Genomic DNA, 21,391 nt, shown 5'->3' with positions numbered 1-21,391 from the left:
TAACGAGTCTAGTTTTTTGTCTGTTTTTCCTTTGTTTATCCATCTGTTTTGTTTCTTAAATTCCACATATGAGTGAAACCATACCATATTTGTCTTTCTCTGACTGACTCATTTCACTTATCGTTTTACCCTTTACATACATCTATGTTGTTGCAAAAAGCAAGATTTCATTCTTTTTTATGGCTTAGTAATATTCCATTATATATTCCAATATTATAATATTCTATTATGTATGTATGTGTATGTACATATATACACACACCACCTCTTTATCCATCCATGTATGATGGACACTTGGGTTGCTTCCATATTTTGGCTATTGTAAATAATGCTGCAACGAACTTGAAGGGTACATATATCTTTTCGAATTAGTGTTTTCATTTTCTTTGAGTAAATACCCAGTAATAGCCATATTTTTCACCATGATACGGAACATTTTGAGCTTAATATCAAAAGATAGACAGGAAAAAGTATTCAGCTGCATAGAAATTTAAAAACACTTCTTAATTTGTAGACTGTTTAGATAATATAAAAGCAAAACTTAAAGGTTTCAGTTTGAGCTGGTTCTCAAAGGAATATTCATTGCCTTAATGTTTTTTTATATACAAGAAAGATGGAAAAGAAATAAACATCTAATTCAAGAAGCTGGAAAGGGAATAAGATGAGTCTAAGAAAAAATAGAGTAAATAAACGTGGAAAAAATTAAGGAGTTTATGAGCAGAAAAAGTAGAATTGTTACGTTCAAGAAATGATACTATGAAAAGTCCAATAAAAAAGAAAACTTCTAGCATGCTAGTTGAGGAAAAGGGAGAAGAAAGCAAATATATAGTCTTAGAAATTAGATGAGTTATAGTCACAGATAAGGAAAGATTGAAACTTGTAAGGAAATGCTGTGCATTAATTCTGTTTTTATAAATTAAGAACCTCAACTAAGTGGATAGTTCAGTAAGAAAATAAAATAACTAAAGCATATCTAAACCTCAGTAGAATAAACATGTTCAAAACTGAAAAAGTATATCCCTCAAAGGGGACGCTGCTCTGATACTTTGGGTAACTCCTGTTAACTTTCAAGATACAGAATATAATCTTAAGAGATACTAATATTCAGAGTCATATTAAGTAATTGGAGCCCATTGTTTATCATAATCAGCGTTAATAACAGTTAAGGAGATGATTTAGATGGCTGACTTTTATTGAGTGCTTACTATGTTCTCAGTATAGTTATAAGCCCTTTGTATAATCTCATTTAATAATTCTAGAACTGGTACTTGTATTTTGTCCTCCTGCCAATAACTGTCATCTTCCTTTTCGCTTTTATAGCTGTAGTCTGCTGAGAAACTCTAGAAAAATTAAAATTCAGTAGGGCTGTTTATCTTTGAAATAATAGATTTCAGATTCAAGATTGTCTGTTATTTTAAGAGTTTGTTGAAAGAGGATTGGAAACATTACTAGTCCTTTTAATAGTTAATGCTGAATTTTTTCTTGTATTTTAGGGCTCCATTTATTTTTCCATACTGTGTTTTGCCCATATCACTTTCTTGTCCACAACTGGAGTGTATAGCAAGGCACTGTAAACAAAACTAAATGACTCACAACAAATGGAAAAAATGTTTTCAAATTAGTAACAGCAATTGCAATTTATTGAGTATTTTAAATGTACTTGTTTTCTGCTAAGCACTTTATATTTATGATTTTTACTTAATCATCAAAATAACCCTATGATATGTATGTTATTATTTGTGCTTTACAGTTGTAGGAATTGAGGGTTGAGAGCTTAAGTATTTTGTTCAGGATCACACAGTAAGTAGCAAATTAATGATTAATGTTCTTTATAAAGAGCTGTCAAAAATTAATAAAATTATGAACAGATGAATAACACAGACCCAAAGATATGTTTGAATATGGATTAGATATTAGGTGATACTAAGGAATTCTGATATTTTTGTAGGATGTGATCATTGTACTGTAGTTATGTATGAGAATGCCCTTATTTTTCCAAGATGCAGGCTGAAATATTTAGAAGTGTTGCAGTGTCTGAAATGTACTTTAAGTGGGGATGCCTGGATGGCTCAGTCAGTTAAGTATCTGCCTCCAATCTCAGGATCCTGGGATGAAGCCTGGAGTCAGGCTTCCTGATCCACAAGGAGTCTGCCTCTCCCTCTCCCTCTGCATGTACCCCCCGCCACCTGCACCAGCTCATGCTTTTTCTCTCTTTCAACTAAATAAGTAAAATCTTTTAAAAATAATAATAAAATAAAATATACTTTAAGTGGTTAGCCCAGAGAATATCGTGTGTGTGTGTGTACAGATGGCAGATAAAGTAATTATGCCAAAATGTTGACAATTATTGTATCTGGGTGGTGAGGGTAGAAGGATTTATTTTACCGTTCTCTACATCTTTCTGTATATTTAAGTTTTTTCATATAAATTCATAATTTTCAAACACCCAAAGACAAAAGAGAAGACATAAATAGAAGGAGGAAGTACAAATGTCAAACAAAATTTTCAAAGAAACGGGAATTAAAACAGAAAGTACTTTACACTGTTTGGGTTGGCAAACATGAAAAAGATGTACAACTTGCAGTGTTGGCATGTGAAACAGGCAGTTTAAATTGGTGTAATTTTCTAGAGGGCAGATTGGCAACTGGTATAAAATGTGCCCCAGATGTATACTTCTTAACTCAACTTCCTTTTGAAATTTTATCCTAAGGAAATAATCGGTCACATGAGCAAAGATGTATGTACAAGTATATCAGTCACTGTATTCTTTATAGTATTTTTTTAAAAAATTGAGAATAACCTAAATGTTCAAAGATAAGGGATTAGTTAGATAAATTGATGACTTGTGCAGAGATAGGCCTGCTACACTGCCTTTAAGTATGATGACATAAGTCTTTCTATTAACTTTTTCATGTGGAGATGATGATTAAGTGAACAAAGCAACTTACAGAACCATACATAGAGTTTGGGCCTGCTTTAAAAGTAAATCTGCATTTTATACATGTTTATGGAATTGTTGAATGGAGAAGATTGTTGTAACTAACATTTGTGTAATAAAGCAGATTTATAAAACTTAGAAGTAAACATATTCTCAATATTTCTACCAATAACCTTGAGATGTAGGCATATTACAATTATTTGCATTTTGGAAGAGAATACAAGCTCAGAGAGGTTAAGTGATTGGCTCGAGATTCCCCAACTTCTTTTTTTTTTTTTTTTAAAGATTTTATTTATTTATTTGACAGAGAGATCACGAGTAGGCAGAGAGGCAGGCAGAGAGAGAGAGAGAGGAGGAAGCAGGCTCCCTGTGGAGCAGAGAGCCTGATGTGGGGCTCGATCCTAGGACCCTGGGATCATGACCTGAGCCGAAGGCAGAGGCTTTAACCCACTGAGCCACCCAGGCACCCCCCGCACACCCCCCTCACCAACTTCTGAATAGTAGAGCCGCTGTCAAGATTTGGGTTCAAGGTGATGGAATATTACATCCCCCATAGGTTTGTCCAAGGTATTAAATATGGGGTTTCAAATTTAATTTCATTTTCTTAGTCCTTGCTTTCTCTTCTAAAAGGAAACAAATGGAGCTACCTTCCGCTTCTCCACAGTGCTGTGCATACTTACTACTGATGTACTTTTATTTGTATGATTATTTGATTAACTTCTATCCCCAGCTAGATTGTAAGCTCTGAGACGGGAGGGACTGGATCTACTTTGTTCTCCATCATGCTCGCAGTACCACACATTGCCCCTGCCACGGGTGCTTAGTTGCTGAGTAGCGTTTGTTGCCTGAATAAAGCGTCTTAAACGTCTGGCAGCACTCAGCCGTGCAGATTTGGCTTCTAAGCTATGATCCTGCATTGGATCTCAATTGAGACCTTGAGATGTAAAGAACTGTGAAGTTAGCTTGTGTCATTCTTTATAGTGCTTGTCCCAGTTTCTAATTATACTTTCATTTTTATGATAATTTTTGTGTTTGTCTTCTCTGCTAGATTGAAATATGCACAGTAATGGGACACTGTGATGGATACATTTGCTTTCCGTTTTGTCCCCAGCTCTTCTTAGCACAGTGGCTAGCATAGAGGAGATGGATAGTATTTGTTTGATGGCTGGTTGGCTGGAGGAACTACTGGGTTCAGAGATCACGTATGCCATGTATGTATTTGTAATGTGAGGTAGGGAAGTAACTTAAAACTAGCTGAACTCTCAGAAGGGGCCTTTGACTTGAATGTATAATGAGATTCCCTTATTTAGAAACTCAAGGTTTCTTTAAGTTGCTTGGGATCTAGCTTCTCAGATCTAATATTCTCTGAAGGTTTTGTTTGTTTGCTTTTTAAAGATTTTATTTATTTGTCAGAGAGAGAGAGAAAGCACAAGCAGAGGGAGCTGCAGGCAATGGGAGAAGCAGACTTCCCACTGCAAGGAGCCTGATGGAGGCCTCGATCCCAGGACCCTGGGACCAAGACCTGAGCCAGAGGCAGCCGCTTGACCGAAGGAGCCACCCAGGCATCTCTCTTTGCAGTTTAAAACTTTGTTTCGGGGCACCTGGGTGGCTCAGTGGGTTAAGCCTCTGCCTTCAGTTCAGGTCACGATCTCAGGGTCCTGGGATCGAGCCCCGCATCGGGCTCTTTGCTCAGTGAGGAGCCTGCTTCCCCCTCTCTCTCTGTCTGCCTCTCTGCCTACTTGTGATCTCTCTCTCTCTCTCTCTCTGTAAAATAAATAAATAAAATCTTTTAAAAAATTAAAAAAAAATAAAACCTTTGTTTCCTTAAGCCTCAGCTTTTTAAAACAAAACAAAACAAAATAAAATAAAAAGTTAAAGGACCTCCGGAACAACTCCATTGGGTGTTTTGGCCCTTTTGAATATCCTTCTTAGTGAAGGTGTGGCTCCCACCTAAAAAGGCAACATTGTTAACATTTAGACAAGCGAATTCAGTTTTGCCCGTGGTTTGGTATTAACTAGAGTGGGCACATATAATTAAAACCTCCGCATTTGTGAAAACTGTTTTTAAGTTTTGATTTTTTGAGTAGTTCCCCACATTGATTTTTCCTATATGTGACTCACTGTTCTCATGTGCAAAATAAGGATAATAACCACCTCACTGAGGAGCGGTAGAAATTAAAATTTATTATCATCCCCTATATGTGTTTATAGAGAGCTGGCATGAAAAGCATTGGCAAATAGTAGATTTTTTTAAGTTCCTGTGCCCCAAGGGCATGTTCTTGGCTTACTGCCATAGCTGTCTTCTATAGAGTTGGTAGGAATAGGCCTAGAAATATTTTGTTGAGGAACAGAGAGAGAATTTCCATCCTTTTCCAGAAGAACTTCAGGAGTTTCTGGAGGTGGAGCTCTTTCCTCGGAGTCAATAATCCGTAGCATTTAGATGGGGATATGCTGGCTATGACTAACCAGTTCTGCAGGTACAGAAATTAGTCACAGGCACAGAGGCAAGATGTAGCTCTGGCATTGTCACCAGCTTCTTTGAAATCATGCTTCAGTCTTCAATTCTACTTTCCCAGTAGATGAGTGGACTCTGGAATTGGTTGTGATTTCTTGTTCTAAGTCATTCAGTTTTTTATATAGGTTTTTCAAAATGTCTTCAAGTTACAGAAAATGTGGAAGCATAGTAAAGTAAAAAATACAATATGGGGCGCCTGGGTGGCTCAGTTGGTTAAGCGACTGCCGTCGGCTCAGGTCATGATCCTGGAGTCCTGGGATCGAGTCCCGCATCGGGCTCCCTGCTTGGCAGGGAGTCTGCTTCTCCCTCTGACCCTCCCCCTTCTCATACTCTCTCTCTCTCAAATAAATAAATAAAATCTTTAAAAAAAAAATACAATATGATTTACTCATATATGGAACTTAAGAAAACAAATGAACAAGAAAATACAAATGAAAAGAAAATGAACAAAAAAAAGACAAACCAAAAAACAGACTCTTAACTATAGATAACAAACTGGTGGTCACCAGAGGGGGATGGATGGAGAATAAGTGAAATAGGTGATGGGATTAAAGAGAATATTTATCATGTTGAGCCCTGAGTAATATAGAGAATTCCTGAATCACTATGTTGTACACCTGAAACTAATAGAACACTGTGTGTTAACTATTACACCTGAAACTAATAGAACACTGTGTTAACTATACTGGAATTAAAATTTTAAAAAATATTAGAGGTACCTGGGTGGCTCAGTGGGTTAAGCCTCTGCCTTCAGCTCAGGTCATGAGCCCAGGGTCCTGGGATCGAGCCCCGCATTGGACTCTCTGCTCAGTGGGGACCCTGCTTCCCCCTCTCTCTCTGCTTGCTGCTCTGCCTACTTGTGATCTCTCTCTCTGTCAAATAAATAAATAAAATCTTAAAAAAAAATAAACTAATCTCTTCACCCAGTATAGGGCTTGAACTCAAGACCCCGAGATCAAGTGTCACGTGCTCTACTGACTGAGCCAGCCAGGCACCCCGGGGCTTAGATATTTTATAAATGGCAGAGGCATATAGGGTGAATTGGGGGAAGAGAGATTGGTAGGCAGACCAGCTGGGTTTGTTTTTGTTTTTAAGTGATTTTTAACTTTGTAAAACCAGTTAGTTGACAGTGCCATTGGTATGAAGTAACAAAGGCATAAGCTGTGGTTTTGGAATAGAAGATAGAAGTTGGAAAAACAAACCTCTCTGTCATCAGGTTCATGACATTATCACTTACAAGATGCACCATTATTTGTGTACCATGAAGACTGAAAAAACATTGACAGACTCTAGCACAGCGCTGATCACTTAGAATTTTTATTTTATGCTTATTGAAAGAGCTCCTTCAAGCTTATTTAGACATAGATTTTAATTGTATTGCATTTTATATAGTATCAAAAAAGGAAAGTGAAATAAACTGATACTCCTAAAACTTCTTCACTTCCACAGCCCAGTGCCTCTGAATAACTTCTTGTTGCAAAGTCATCATCGTCTGTGACATTTCATGTAATATCGTCCTCTCTGCCATCAAGAGCATGAGTGCTGCTGCATAGCTTTATTTATTTATTTATTTATTTATTTATTTATTTTTGACAGATGGAGATCACAAGTAGGCAGAGAGGCAGGCAGAGAGAGAGGAGGAAGCAGGCTCCCTGCTGAGCAGAGAGCCCCATTTGGGGCTCGATCCCAGGAGTCCGGGATCATGACCTGAGCGGAAGGCAGAGGCTTTAACCTGCTGAGCCACCCAGGTGCCCCAAGCTGCCTGCATGGCTTTAAAGAGCGCTCCACTATTGTCTCTAGACTTTTTTCCAAGCTGCAACAAGTTTGATGCTGGTGTTTATTGATCTTACCAGAAAGATCACTGAGGAGATTATCTAACTGCAACCAAGACTCAACATTCCTTTTCAAATGGTTTGTTGATTGAAAAGGCAAGGGGTTGCAGTCATGCTCCTAGAGAGAGCAGCGGTGTTCACAGATGTGCAGCCTGGGACAGCTGGGCCTCAGGTTGCCTCATCCACAGCAATTTCAAGATGTATCCCAATTTCAGAGGACTGATATGTGAGAAAGAATATGCATCTGAGGACCGCTAAGTCAGAACGAATTGAAACACTAGCTTGATCATTCTGGGGAAGTTTGCTGAGCAACCTTAAAAACACTGTGGTCACAGCTGAAGTTATTTTGTTGTAAATTACTTGGAGAAATGCTCTACTAGCAATTTTTTTTTTTTTTTTTAAAGATTTTGTTTATTTATTTGTCAGAGGGAGAGAGGAGCAAGCACAGGCAGACAGAGTGGCAGGCAGAGGCAGAGGGAGAAGCAGGCTCCCCGCCGAGCAAGGAGCCCGACACGGGACTCGATCCCAGGACGCTGGGATCATGACCTGAGCCGAAGGCAGCTGCTTAACCAACTGAGCCACCCAGGCGTCCCAATTTTTTTTTTTTAAACTCAAGATATTTTTTAAGGAATTAGGTAGCACTGATAAGTTCAGCAAAATGCCTGGATACAAATTCCTAGAATTTTACTGATCCATAAAAATGGCCAAAAATTGTTTGAAACTGGCTAATGTAATAGTATGCTTTCCTGTCTTTGCCAGGTATTTCTAGCACGGTGAAATTTATTTTTATACTATTATCATTCACTCTTACTACAGGCCTACATACTGATATAATGGTTTAACCTGATACATTGAAGTTCAAAGACCACATCTGGGCTGGTAGCATAAAAACTCTACATAGGATACAGAAACCTAGAAAGCAGAAAATAAAAGTCCTTAAAGTTGGCATGGCAGCCCTAGCTGCTTATGTTACAGTAAATATATTGGCAATGATTTCTGAAATTTTCTTTTGTGTTAGAAACCAGGCTAAAACTGAATCTCTAGGATGATAATGATTAAACATGTTTGTACTGTTCTTCTGTCATCCCCTTCATTGTTTACCTATTTGGAAGGTTCTCTAACTGCAAAAGTTGTACTTTGTAGGCAACAGTAATTTTCATTTTTCCACACGGTTGAGATGGATTATGGGAACCGTTCCTTTTTAATCCTCATAATGAGATACTTCTAAGAAAGTTTGTCCTGATTGAGAGTCCAGTCTGGAGCAGAAAACCCAGGACTTAATATTGTCGTAATTTTTGGATACCTCATTTTCTCTTCCCTTTTTTCTAAGATAATGGCTTGAGCCCTGAAAGCAGGTTAATTTCCTATCCCATCTTGTTATATTTCCACAATTTCATGGCTGCTTTGTTATCCCCTAAGGTGTCCTTATCCCCTGTGTATTCTTATAAGTGAATGAACCCGTTATTAGTGGCTGTAGGATCCCATGTCTGCCTACCATTTCTGCTCATCAAGGAGGAGTGTGTGCATGTACAAATGTGCTGCTGTTAAGTTCTGTCTTTGGAGAGACCTTTCACTAGTAGTGGAAAGAAAGGAGTCAGAACAATGATTCCTGGTTCAGACCTGAGCATGTCAGAGCTACAGAGACTTCATGGATTCGAAGGCTACCTCTGTCACCAGAGAGGACCAGAAAGGAGGAGGGCTTGACTGGGGGTTCTCTCTGGCCCTGGGCCTTGCTGACAGTGGTACCTTTGACTCCCAGCTACAGTATAGATGGCTTGTTTTTCCCCCCAATGCCTTTCAGCTCGGCCTCTCGAGCACTTGAGTCACCTGTTGGGTAGTCTGACCTTGCAGGAAAGTAGTGGCAGTTTCAGATAGGCTGCTTAGAGTTTTAGAGACATAAGTCCCTGGTGATCTTGAAAGTGATTTTGGGAGTGAACTGTCACAGCTAGGTTTTATCAAATGGCCTGGGAAATGCAGAATAAAGAACGCCATTCCTATCAGATCTGGAACAGGTAATGGGGTTGGCGTTGAATGAAAAAATATGATTTTAACCAAGAAGCAGTATTTCTGTAAAACTTTTCTGCCTGGCTCCTTTCTACTGTTATTACCTGTAATTTCATCATCTATTCACTTTAGTTCTGTACAGTGTGATGTCTTTGGGGCCAGCGGGTATTTTTGCCTGCTAGTTGTAGAAGTGTTTGCTCTTAGGGCTCCGCCGTGGCTGAGGGAGGCAGCCCCACCCCCTCTCAGGTTGCTTGGCACCAACCCTCCCTGGTTGTTGGGCATCTTGTTTACTGCTGCCCTTAATTCCCTGCAGGTGCGGAAGTACAAGAGCATGATCCTGGAAGACCTGGAGTCCGCCCTGGCAGAACACGCCCCCGCGCCACAGGAGGTTAACTCCGAGCTGCCACCTCTCACCATCGATGGAATTCCGGTCTCTGTGGACAAAATGACCCAGGTAAGGGGCGGGAAGGAGGAGACAGAAAGACAAGTCGCCTGGGTGTGGGCGGGCCTTCTCAGTTTTATGCTTGGTGATACCAGCAAGAGAGAGAGATACAGGCTGGGTTCTGATAGCGTCTGGCAGGGTAGCAGCCTTGGGGTAGAGAATGTAGCCTCAGAAGAATGCTCTCCTCCGTGGTTGGCAGTTCTTTCCTTTCACTTGGGCCCTTGGGTTCGATAAAGAAACTCATAGCTCGGAATTGGTTTGCTTGGACAGGTGACTGTCAGCACTTTGATGAACCACCGCCAAGCAGGGCAGGTAAACTGTTAGTCTTTCGGGTTAAGTTGTTCCTCTTTCCAAATTCTGAATACCACTGTGCTGTCGCCAAGGAAGGTTCCCCTCTCTGGGGAATAAGAATGGAAAACTCAGGATACCCTTCTGAGTCATTGCTTCTCTTCTCTTGCTTTGACGAGGGAAGTCAAGATGCACTTAGCCTGATAAATCAGCATTGCTCAGGAGTTTTGCTGAGATTGTCCATTTTGAGTATCTCAGCTTTGAAAGTGATAGCTTAGGCAAGATCATATGCCCTTTTTATAACATATTTTCCTACCTTATTTCTTTATTAATGTATTCCTCTCTTGCTAAACCCAGTTGTGGGTTTTCTTATCTGATTCAGTCTTCCAGCAGCACTTAACACAGTTGATTATTCCCTCCTTTAAACACTTCCTGCTCTCTCTTTCTGCCCCCACACTCTCCTGAATGTCCTCCTGCCTCACTCTCAGCTTTTCTGCCGGCTCTTCCTCCTGTTCTCAGTGATCAGGATTGGCATGTCTGTTTCTTTAGTTTCTTTCCAAGTGGTCTCATCTGTCCTGCGGGCTTTATGTATGTCCCCTCTGTATCCTGTTTACAGCCCAGCTTATAGAGCTCACTCTAGACATCCAGTGCCCAGCATGCCCCAGACACAGAACCTTTGATTGCCCTATTCCACTCCCTCTACAGTCCCCGTATCAGTGACCAGCACCACGTCCATCTGGTCGCTCAGGTGCCGGCATAGGAGCACCCCTCTGTTTCCCTGTTTTGCCCTCACTCCCACATGAGTCATTAGCACGTCATGTCAGTTCAGCTCTGAGATGGGCCCTGGATCTGACCATTCTTCTCAGTTCCTGTCACCGCCCTCGCCCAAGCCAAGTATCTCTCACGTAGAGACTATTTCACCTGATCGATTCTGTTGCTCTCCTTCTTGCCACTCTTGCCCTGCTGAAGTCTGTACTTCATGGAACCACCAGAGGTTTTTTCCAAAACTTAGATCAGCTCATATCACTGTCTTATTTAAGTCCTTTAATGGCTTTCCACCATACCTAGAGTCAAATTCAGACTGCTGGGGCCTCTGAGGCCATGTTTAACCTGAGAATCCAGCCTCTTCCAGCTCCCTTGTTCAGTCTCCTGCTCAGTCACTGTGCTCTGGCCGCCCTGGCCCTCTTTTTGTCAAACACTTCAAGCCCATTCTTTAAGATTGGCAGTTTCCTCTGCCTGAAATGTTGTTCTCCCAGATCATTACATGCTTAACCTTACCCTGTTCAAAGTCTGGCTCAGACGTCACCTCATGAGACAAGCCTTTCTCAATTATCCCATCTAATGGAGCTTCTCCTTGCTACTGAGTCACTGTCCAGCACATCCCCTATTTTACTGTCTCGGAAACACCAATTACTACCTGAAATCATCTTCTTCATTAACATGTATACTTATCTGCGATCTCTTCAGCTAGAATTTGAGAGCAGGGCTCTAGAGAGTTTTGTTCTTGACTGCCATCCACTGCGGCTCCCGGCACCTGAAGAACCTCTCAATTCTAAATAACAGTATCTGTCCAGTATCTGTCTCTGACCTAAGAGTCAGAGTAGAACGCATCCAGCGTGGTAGGTGTCTGGATTGGAAATCTCCCGAGTGCGTGTCCCCTGGCCGCAGACATGCACGCTGCTAATCAGGAGATGGCACTTTTTTCCTGCTGAGTCTGAACCCACCGCTTGGCCTAAAGCGATACAGTAGTTTGTAAAGCTACATTGGGATGTTTTGCTTATTGGATTCATGGATCTTTCTGTGAACACTTGAAGAATATCTAAATAATGGTTCAGAAAGGAAAGCATTAGCCTAACTTTTTTCCAGTCACTTCATACCTATTATTCTGTCCTTAAGACTGTTCTAATTAAAGAAAATAAGGAGAATTTTTTTTTACCTGATTGATGTACAGAATCTACTCAGTGCCTCAGATACAAGGTATCTATAAGGTTAACTAAGCTTCTGATTAAGACTACTCTGTTAGGCATGTGAGGTGTTGTGCTCTTTCCTGTGCATATCAAAATTTAACCTTGTGTATGTCACGCCCTCCAGGTAAGCAAGGATGTATGTCCATGGCCTTGTTTACAATAGGAAAATCTGAGAACAAAGTGCTTGAATAAATTATAGTGGTGAGGGGCGCCTGGGTGGCTCAGTGGGTTAAGCCGCTGCCTTCGGCTCAGGTCATGATCTCAGAGTCCTGGGATCGAGCCCCGCATCGGGCTCTCTGCTCTCTAGGGGAGCCTGCTTCCTCCTCTCTCTCTGCCTGCCTCTCTGCCTGCTTGTGATCTCTCTGTCAAATAAATAAATAAAATCTTAAAAAAAAAAAAAAATTATAGTGGTGATGTTTAGAATTTACATGAGAAGATGAGCAGCTCCCAAAAGAGACCAGAAATTTACTATTCAGTGAAATATTGGATACCAAAAATGCTGACTTGTTCTCTATTGTAGTGGGACAGAGTTCTGGTAGTTTTTAACTGCTTGTAAAAATAACATTTCTTATGTACTCTAATTCAAGTGCTTTATTTAGTACTTTGTTTAATGCTTTGTATTGTGGTTCTTTGGGAGAGGGTTAGATTTTTTTTTTTTTCCAGGGGATACATAATTAATCAATTTCATTTGTTTAAAACATGCACACAAAACTTGCGTGTGTGTGTATGTTTCATGTGTGTAAAACTTCAGAGAAAATATAAACCTATTTACTATCATACCTTAATATTAACAGTGATTATCTGTGCATGGTGGCATTATGGGTGATTTTTATTTTCTTTGTCTAATAAGCATGAATTACTTTTATAACCATAGAAACACAAAAAATATTTTATTTATATTAAACTTGAATTTTTTTTTTAAGATTTTTATTTATTTGACAGACAGAGATCACAAGCAGGCAGAGAGGTAGGCAGAGAGAGAGGGGGAAGCAGGCTCCCCGCTAAGCAGGGATCCTGAAGCGAGGCTCGATCCCAGGACCCTGGGATCATGACCTGAGCTGAAGGCAAAGGCTTTAACCCACTGAGCCACCCAGATGTCCCTAAACTTGAATTTTTTTCAGTATAAGTGTGTTGAACTTTATGTTGGGTAAAAATGTCAACATCTCTTTTTATTTCTCTTATTTTTCTCTTCTATAGCTACGATTATTTTGGAAGGCACACTACTAAGTTATTTACAGGGGTATCTCATTTAATCCTTGCTCTCCAGAGTGTATATATCATTCCTCTTTCATAATCAAGGAAGCAGAACTCACATGCGGTCAGTAGCCATGAAGGACTAAGTAAATTTAATTGGACACCAATTCTAGAATTCGGACCATATGGGGGATTCATGACTTCCTTGAAGTGCTAAAATTCCAGAATGGTAGAAGTGCGCTGTAACAGATCTGGGCTTTGGTTAACCAGACAGCTCTATGCGACATCTTATCTGCACTGAATGCAGTGGAAATAACGAATGTTTATACTGATGATCCTAACTCACAAACATAATTCTCTGCACAATCCTAAGATGAGTTTTCAGTCGTCCAAAGAGTAAATTGTATTCGATACTGTTCTAATGTTATGTGTTCCATTATTTTAATTCTTTATAAATTTGAGAATTAGTCTGGTTTTTTACAGTTGGAAGGTCTAGTCTCTGGTCCCCAGTCCTACCACATACAGCCCTGGCTCCCAGTTTTATCTTCTGAAAATGAGAATACTATATGCCCTCCTACTTTATGGAATCAGAGGAAGAAAAAATGAGGTATTATATGGGAAAGTGCTTTGAAAATGAAGGCGCCACACAAAGATAGTATTGCCAATTATTAATACTGTTTATATTACCTATATTAACTTTTGAGTAACCTGAACATATCATTTCTCACCCATTTTTCACTTACAGAAAGTTAGTGAACCTGGAATTTTTATTTGACTCAGCAATGAAGTGGGACAATACAGGTGACAATATACTGAAAAACTGAGGCATAAAGAGAGGAAGCAATTTATGAAACAAGTTAGTGACAAACAGAAATGGTATTAAAGGGTAGAGTCCTTACTGCCAGTGCTTTCTCTCTTTTTCTTTAGAACTGTATTGTGATCATTACTCAAATTGAGTATTTCAGCTAACCTATGCTAAACATTTACTGTTTTAAAGGAATTTTTTTTTAAAGATTTTATTTATTTGACAGAGAGACAGCAAGAGAGGGAACACATGCACGGGCAGTGGGAGAGGGAGAAGCAGGCTCTCTGCTGAGCAGGGAGCCCGATGTGGGGCTCGATCCCAGGACCCTGGGATCATGACCTAAGCCAAAGGCAGGCACTTAATGACTGAGCCACACGGGCGCCCCTTAAAGGAATTTCTTGACTTGCTCTAACAACTATCACAATTATCTCTTATACAAATTGAAATTACATATGATAGAATATCTTAAGTTCTGTGTGAACTAAATGCTCTTGTTCTTTTAGGAAGCAGCTCTGTAGTTTTTGTTGTTTTTTATTAACTTTTGGTTTTGGTACACATATCATACTATGTAAGTAATAGAATGTTTACATAAACATTTACTTAGAAACAGAAACTGTTATAAATATATCTTGATCCTGATGAAGTTGTGTGTGTGTGTGTGTGTGTGTGTGTGTGTGGTAAAAAATACATAGCTCTGTAGTATTTTTAGTGCTAAAATGAAAACTTGCATTTCTAGGTACCTTTAAGAATAGTGGCTAGAACTGTCCCATATCTGCCTGTCTCCTGGCATAAGAGTTGAAGGAGGTTAACATAAGACTTAGCAGAAGAAATCATTATTTTGTTGTAGATTCTGCAGCCCCAGGATTCATTTGCAATGAAACAATGATGCCTTTTCTTTTTCAGAGATTTTGAAAGCCAGGTTAGCAAAATTTTGTAGGATACTTCAGACCGGAAACCAGAAAATGGGCTAACTTGTGCTTCTCAAACTTCAGTGTTCAAAAGAATTACCTGAGAGTCTTGTCATTTAAATTCAGACTGTGACTCAGTTGGTCTTGAGTGGGACCTGAGGTTCTGCCTTCTAGCAAGCTCCAAGATGATGTTGGTGCTGTTGCTAATTCCCAGACTGCACTTTGAATTTAGGAATTACATCGTTGCTTAAAGCCTTTAAGCAATGATTATGATTTTGCTAGTGAGCAGTCAGTTCTGCGCTTTACCACACTTGAGTCCAGTAGGATTCTCTTGTTCTTGGGAAGTTGTAAATCTTCTTGGAATTTGTCTTAGAAGAGATCCAGGCAAAAATTATAATTATAGAAGAAACATCTCTGGAAAGAACAATACAGGATTCCCAGTTGAAATGCAGTCCTTTTTGAGACAAAGAAGGGCACTACATAATGATAAAGGGATAAAATCAGAAATTAAGAGAAGTAACACCTGACACCATAGAAATAGAAAGTATTATGAAAAATTATATGCCAGTAAATTGGACAACCTAGAAGAAATGGGTAAATTTGTAGAAACATACACTCTTCCAAAACTGGATCAGCAAGAAATAGAAAATCTGAACATTTCCATTACTAGTAATGAAACTGAATTGTTTAAAAAAATATATATTTCAAGGCACCTGGCTGGCTCAGTCAAAAGAGTGTGTGACTCTTACCCTCAGGGTCCTGAGTTTGAGCTGGGTGTGGAGATTACTTAAATAAATAAATAAATGCATACATACATACATACATATACATACTTTTAAAAATAATTAACAGGGGAGCCTGGGTGGCTAGGTTGGTTAAGTGTCTGCTTTCGGCTCCGGTCATGGTCCCAGGGTCCTGGGATCAAGTCCTGCATCAGGCTCCCTGCTCATCAGGGAGCCTGCTTCTCTCTCTTTCTCTGCTGCTCCCCCTGCTTGTACTCTCACTGTCAAATAAGTAAAATCTTTAAAAAATAAAAATAATTAACAAGTAAAACAAAAACCAAACAAACAAAAAACTCCCAACAAACAAAAATCTAGGACCGAATGGCTTCGTAGGTGAATTCTACCAAACTTTTAAAGAAGAGTTCTTTAAACTTTAAAAATTTGTTCTCAAACTATTCCAAAAAAAAGGAGGAAGAGAAATTTTCAAATTCATTCTGTGAGGCCAGCATTACCATGATATCAAAACCAGGAAAAGGCACTACAAAAAGGAAAACTACAGGCCAATATCTCTGATGCACAAAGGTGTAAAAATCCTCAACAAAATATTAGCAAACTGAATTCAACAATACATTTAAGAAAAAATTCTTCACCATGATCAAATGAGATTTATTCCAGGAATGCAAGAGTGCTTCAATATTCACAAATAAATCAATGTGATACATCACATTAAAAAGAGGAAGGTTAAAAACCATATGATTATCTCATGAAATGCAGAGAAAGTATTTGACATAATACAACATCTGTTCATGATAAAAACTACAACAGATTGCTTTTAGAGAGAGCATACCTCAACATAATAAAGGCTGTATATGAAAAGTCCACAGCTAACATCATATACTCAGTGGTGAAAAAGCTTTTCCTCTAAGATCAAGAACAAGACAAGGATGTCTACTCTCACCACTTTTATTCAGCTTAGTACTGGAAGTCTTAGCCACAGTAATCAGACAAGAAAAAGAAATAAAAGGCATCCAGTTGGTAAGGAAGAAGTAAAACTGTCACTATTTGCAGATGACATGGTACTATATGGAAACCCTAAATACACCACCGAAAAACTATTAGAACTGATAAATAAATTCAGTAAAGTTCCAGTAAACAAAATTAATATACAGAAATTATTATAGTCTATACACTAATAACAAAGTAGAAGAAAGAGAAATGAAGAAAACAATTCCATTTACAATTGCACCAAAAAGAATAAAATACTTCAGAATAAACTTAACCAGGGAGGTGAAAGACCTATCTTCTGAAAACTGTAAGACATTGATGAAAGAAATTGAAGACAACACAAACTAATGGAAAGACATTCTATGCTCATGGATTAGAAGAATTAATATCATTAAGGGGTGCCTGGCTGGCTCAGTTGGTAGAGCATGCAACTCTTAATCACAGGATCGTGAGTTCAAGCCCACATTGGATGTGGAGCCTACATAAAATGTAAAAATTAATTAAATAATTAACTAATATCATTAAAATGTCCATACTACCCAAAACAATCTATAGATCAGTGCAACCCCTATCAAAATTCCAATAGCATTTTTGACAGAATTAGAACAAATAATCCTAAAACTTGTATGGAATCACAAAAGACCCAAAATAGCCAGAGCAGTCTTTAGAGAGAAGAACAAAGCTGAAATTTGAAATTCCAGATTTCAAAATATACCATAAAGCTATAGTAATGAAAACAGTATGGTAACGACAAAAAAAAATAGACAGAGATCAATAGAACAGAATAAAGAGCCCAGAAATAACCCTATTAATGGTCAATTAATCTGTGACCATAGAAGCAAGAATATTCAATGGGGAAAAGACACTTGGTGTTGGGACAACTGGATAGCTACATGCCAAAAGAATGAAACCTGACCACTTACTTTCACCATACATAAAAATAAAACTCAAAATGGATTAAAGACCTAAATGTGAGAACTGAAACCATAAAACTATTAGAAGAAAACATAGGCAGTGATCTCTTGGATATTGCCTTCACAACATATTTATGGGTATGTCTTTTCAGGCAAGGAAAACAAAGCAAAAATAAACTATTGGGACTGTGGCAGAATAAATATATTTTGCACAGCAAAGGAAATGGTCAAAAAAACCAAAAGGCAGCCTACTGAATATGAGAAAATATTTACGGATGATATATCTGTTAAAGGGTTAATATCCAAAATATATGAAGAAGTTATGCAAATCAATACCAAAAACCCCCAACAATCCAGTTTTTAAAAATGGGCAGAAAACCTGAATAGACATTTTTCCAAAAAAGACATACAGATGGCCAATAGACACATGAAGAGATGCTCAACACCACTCATTATCAGGGAAGAAATCAAAACCACAATAAGATATCACCTCACACCAATCAAAATGGCTGGTGTCCAAAAGACAGGAAATAAGTTTGCTGGTGATGTAGAGAAAATGGAACACTTACGCACTGTTGGTGGAAATGTACATTGGTGCAGCCACTGTGGAAAACAATGGAGGTTTCTCTAAAAGTTAAAAATACTGGGACTCTGGGGCACCTGGGTGTTGCATTTGGTTACACAAACAGCTCTTGGTTTCAGTTCAGGTCATGATCTCAGGATCGTGAGATTGGGTTCTATGCTGCGTGTGGAGCCTACTTAAGATTCTCTCTCTCCCTCTTCCTCTGCCCCTCCCCACACCGCTTGTACTCTCTCTGTCTCTCTTAAAAAAAAAAAAAAAAAAAAATTAGTTGGCACCTGGCTGGTTCAGTCAGAAGAGCATGCATCCCTTGATCTCTGGGTCATGAGTTCAAGCCCCACGTGGGGTATAGAGATTACTTAAATAAAAAAACTTAAAGTTTTTTAAAAAAATTTAAAAAGATATATAAATACCATGTGATCCAAAAATTCCACTACTAGGCATTTACCCAAAGAAAACAAAAACACTAATTCAGAAAGGTATATGCACCCCTGTGTTTATTGCAACATTATTTACAATAGTCAGGATATGGAAGCAACCTAAGTATCCATCCACAGATGAATGGATAAGGAAGAGGTGGTATATACACTATGGAATATTACTCGGCCATTAAAAAGAATGAGAGCTTGCCTTTTGTGATAACACGGATGCACCTACAGGGTGTTATGCTAATGAAATAAGTCAGCCTGAGAAAGACAAATACTATATGATTTCACTTTTATGTGGAATCTAAAAAACAAAACAGACTTTTTTTTTTTTAAAGATTTTATTTATTTATTTGACAGAGATTACAAGTAGGCAGAGAGGCAGTCAGAGAAAGGAGGAAGCAGGCTTCCTGCTGAGCAGAGAGCCCGATGTGGGGCTCGATCCCAGGACCCTGGGATCATGACCTGAGCTGAAGGCAGAGGCTTTAACCCACTGAGCCACCCAGGCGCCCCAAAACAGACTCTTAAATACAGAGAACAAATTGGTTGTTGCCACAGGGGAGGTGAGTGGGGGGATGGGCAAAATAGATAAAGGGGATTTAGAGGTACAAACTTCTAGTTATAAAATAAGTCATGGAGGTGAAACAATAGGGAATATAGGGGGACCGGGATGGCTCAATGGTTAAGCATCTGCCTTGATCCCAGGGTCCTGGGATCGAGCCCTGCATAGGGAGCCTGCTTCTCCCTCTCGCTCTGCCTGCCGCTCCCCTTACTTGTGCTTGTGCGCTCTCTCTGTCAAATAAATAAATAAAATTTTTTTAAAAATAGGGAATATAGTCAATAATGTAATAACATTGTATGGTAACAGATGGTGACTACACTTACTTGGTGAGTACTGAGTAATATTTAGAATTGTCAAACCAGTATGTTGTGCACCTAAAACTAATATAAATATTCTCTAGTAATTATACTTTTAAAAAATCTGCTACTTTTCCCTTTGTCTCTTCCCTTTCCTCACCTGAACTTACTGTCCTCCTCTTACTCTCACTGGGGCAGTCTTTGTTGCTTTAATATTCCCTTGGGGTGATGATGCAATAGGATAGTAATTCCTCACCAGTTTTCAAGAAAAACCTTCAGAAACATTCAGCACAGTGATTGCTTCATTAGGAAGAAGTTATCCACACGGCTTGACATGTTTTACTTAGAAAATATTAGTCTGCTGTCAATGTAGGTTTTTTGAGTATTGTTTTGAAAAAGCATAGGTCCGGCCTCTTCTACCCAAAGCGTAGAAACATTAAAAGACAGATATTGTGTGTGATTCCACTTCTATGACGTATCTAGAATGGGCAAATTCATAGAGACAGAAAGTAGAATTTACCACGGCCAGGGGAAGAGTAGAAATGGGGAGTTACTGCTTAATGCATACGGAGTTTCCGTTTGGGATGATGATGAATAAATTCTGGAAGTTGGAGCGATGGTTGTACAGCATTGTGAATACACTTAGTGCCACTGAATTGTACATATTAAAGGGATAAATTTTATGCTATGTATATTTTATGACAAAAAAATATTAATAGAGTGGTCTTCAAACTTGACCACATAGTAAAATCACCTGGAGAACTTAAAATTCTAGTGCCCAGGCCATACTCCAGACCAATTAAAACAGAATCTCTGGGGCTGAGATCCAGGCACGTATAGTGTTTAAACTCTCCAGGTGATTCCAGTGTGCAGCCAACTTTGAGAACCACTGTTGTACGTAACAGTTCCAAACTGCTTCTCCCTACTGTAATGGCAAAATCTATATGCAAAGTAGGCCTTTCCTACCATCTAAGTTATCAAAAAATGTTTATGTATACGATGACATTTTGTATATACTAGGTAGGCAGGATGAGATTAAGAGACTAACAAAATTATTGGTAACAAAAGTAGTGAATTCTTAAGTAGAACATAAGCATATTTTGAGTAGAGTAAAAGAATAATGGCATGTTTTGGAATACTAATAGAAGGGAATAGGCATATAAATTCTATATGCAGGATACAACTAAACTAGAGGAAAATATTTGCAGATTATATGGCAAAGTGTAGTAATATCCAGAACAGATTAATACTTCCTTCAGATTAATAAAAAAGAGATAATTAGAAAAATAAGTAAAGCATTCTGAACAATTCACAAAAGAAAAAGAAATCAATAAATGTATAAAAAGATTCTCAATTTCATGTAATGAAAATTAAAATAATTACCATTTCCCCCACATTCAATGAATCGAAATAAGAAAGCTGGGTGATAAAATTTGAGGGAGGGTTTGGAAACTATGGGTATTGTGCGTGTTGTTAATGGGAGTGGTGTTGGCACTTTTCGGAGGACAATTTGGCCATGTCTGTTAAAATGTTAAATGCAAAGGCATCTGGGTGGTTCAGTAAGTTAAGCATCCCCCTCTTGATCTCAGGGTTGTGAGTTTAAGCTCTGAGTTGGTTTCCACATTAGGCATGGAGCCTACTTAAAAAAAAAATTAAATGCATATGCTTCCTAACCAGCAATTTCACTTCCCTGCTAGAAACCCACACCTGTGCACAAAGAAACATTTTTACAAGCACTGTAATACAAACCTAAATGCTTATCAGCAGGAGAATGGTTAAAGAATCGGAAAATCCATATCATGGATACTAGGGAACTGCTTTTTAAAAATGAGATTTTTTTTTTTAAAGATTTTGTTTATTTATTTGACAAAGAGAGATCACAAGTAGGCGGGGGGGGTGGGGGGGGAAGCAGGCTTCCTGCTGAGCAGAGAGCCCAATGCGGGACTTGATCCCAGGACCCTGAGATCATGACCTGAGCCGAAGGCAGCGGCTTA

The 21,391-nt window shown here is 38.9% G+C and overlaps 1 protein-coding gene across 7 annotated transcripts in view; it reads left to right on the top strand.

Moving 5' to 3' along the window:
* LOC111151940 (nuclear respiratory factor 1) overlaps positions 1 to 21,391 on the top strand; it is a 146,533-nt gene that overhangs the window by 72,735 nt on the left and 52,407 nt on the right. For all 7 annotated transcript variants that reach the window (XM_022510178.1, XM_022510176.1, XM_022510173.1 and 4 more), the window contains one exon: positions 9,603 to 9,743. In XM_022510178.1, coding sequence (XP_022365886.1) covers positions 9,603 to 9,743 — 141 coding nt within the window. The remainder of the gene's footprint in view (positions 1 to 9,602; positions 9,744 to 21,391) is intronic.

Source organism: Enhydra lutris, unplaced genomic scaffold (assembly GCF_002288905.1).
Source record: "Enhydra lutris kenyoni isolate GAN:26980312 unplaced genomic scaffold, ASM228890v2 scaffoldscaffold27, whole genome shotgun sequence".
Taxonomy (NCBI): domain Eukaryota; kingdom Metazoa; phylum Chordata; class Mammalia; order Carnivora; family Mustelidae; genus Enhydra; species Enhydra lutris.
This window is presented reverse-complemented; position numbering and strand designations above follow the sequence as displayed.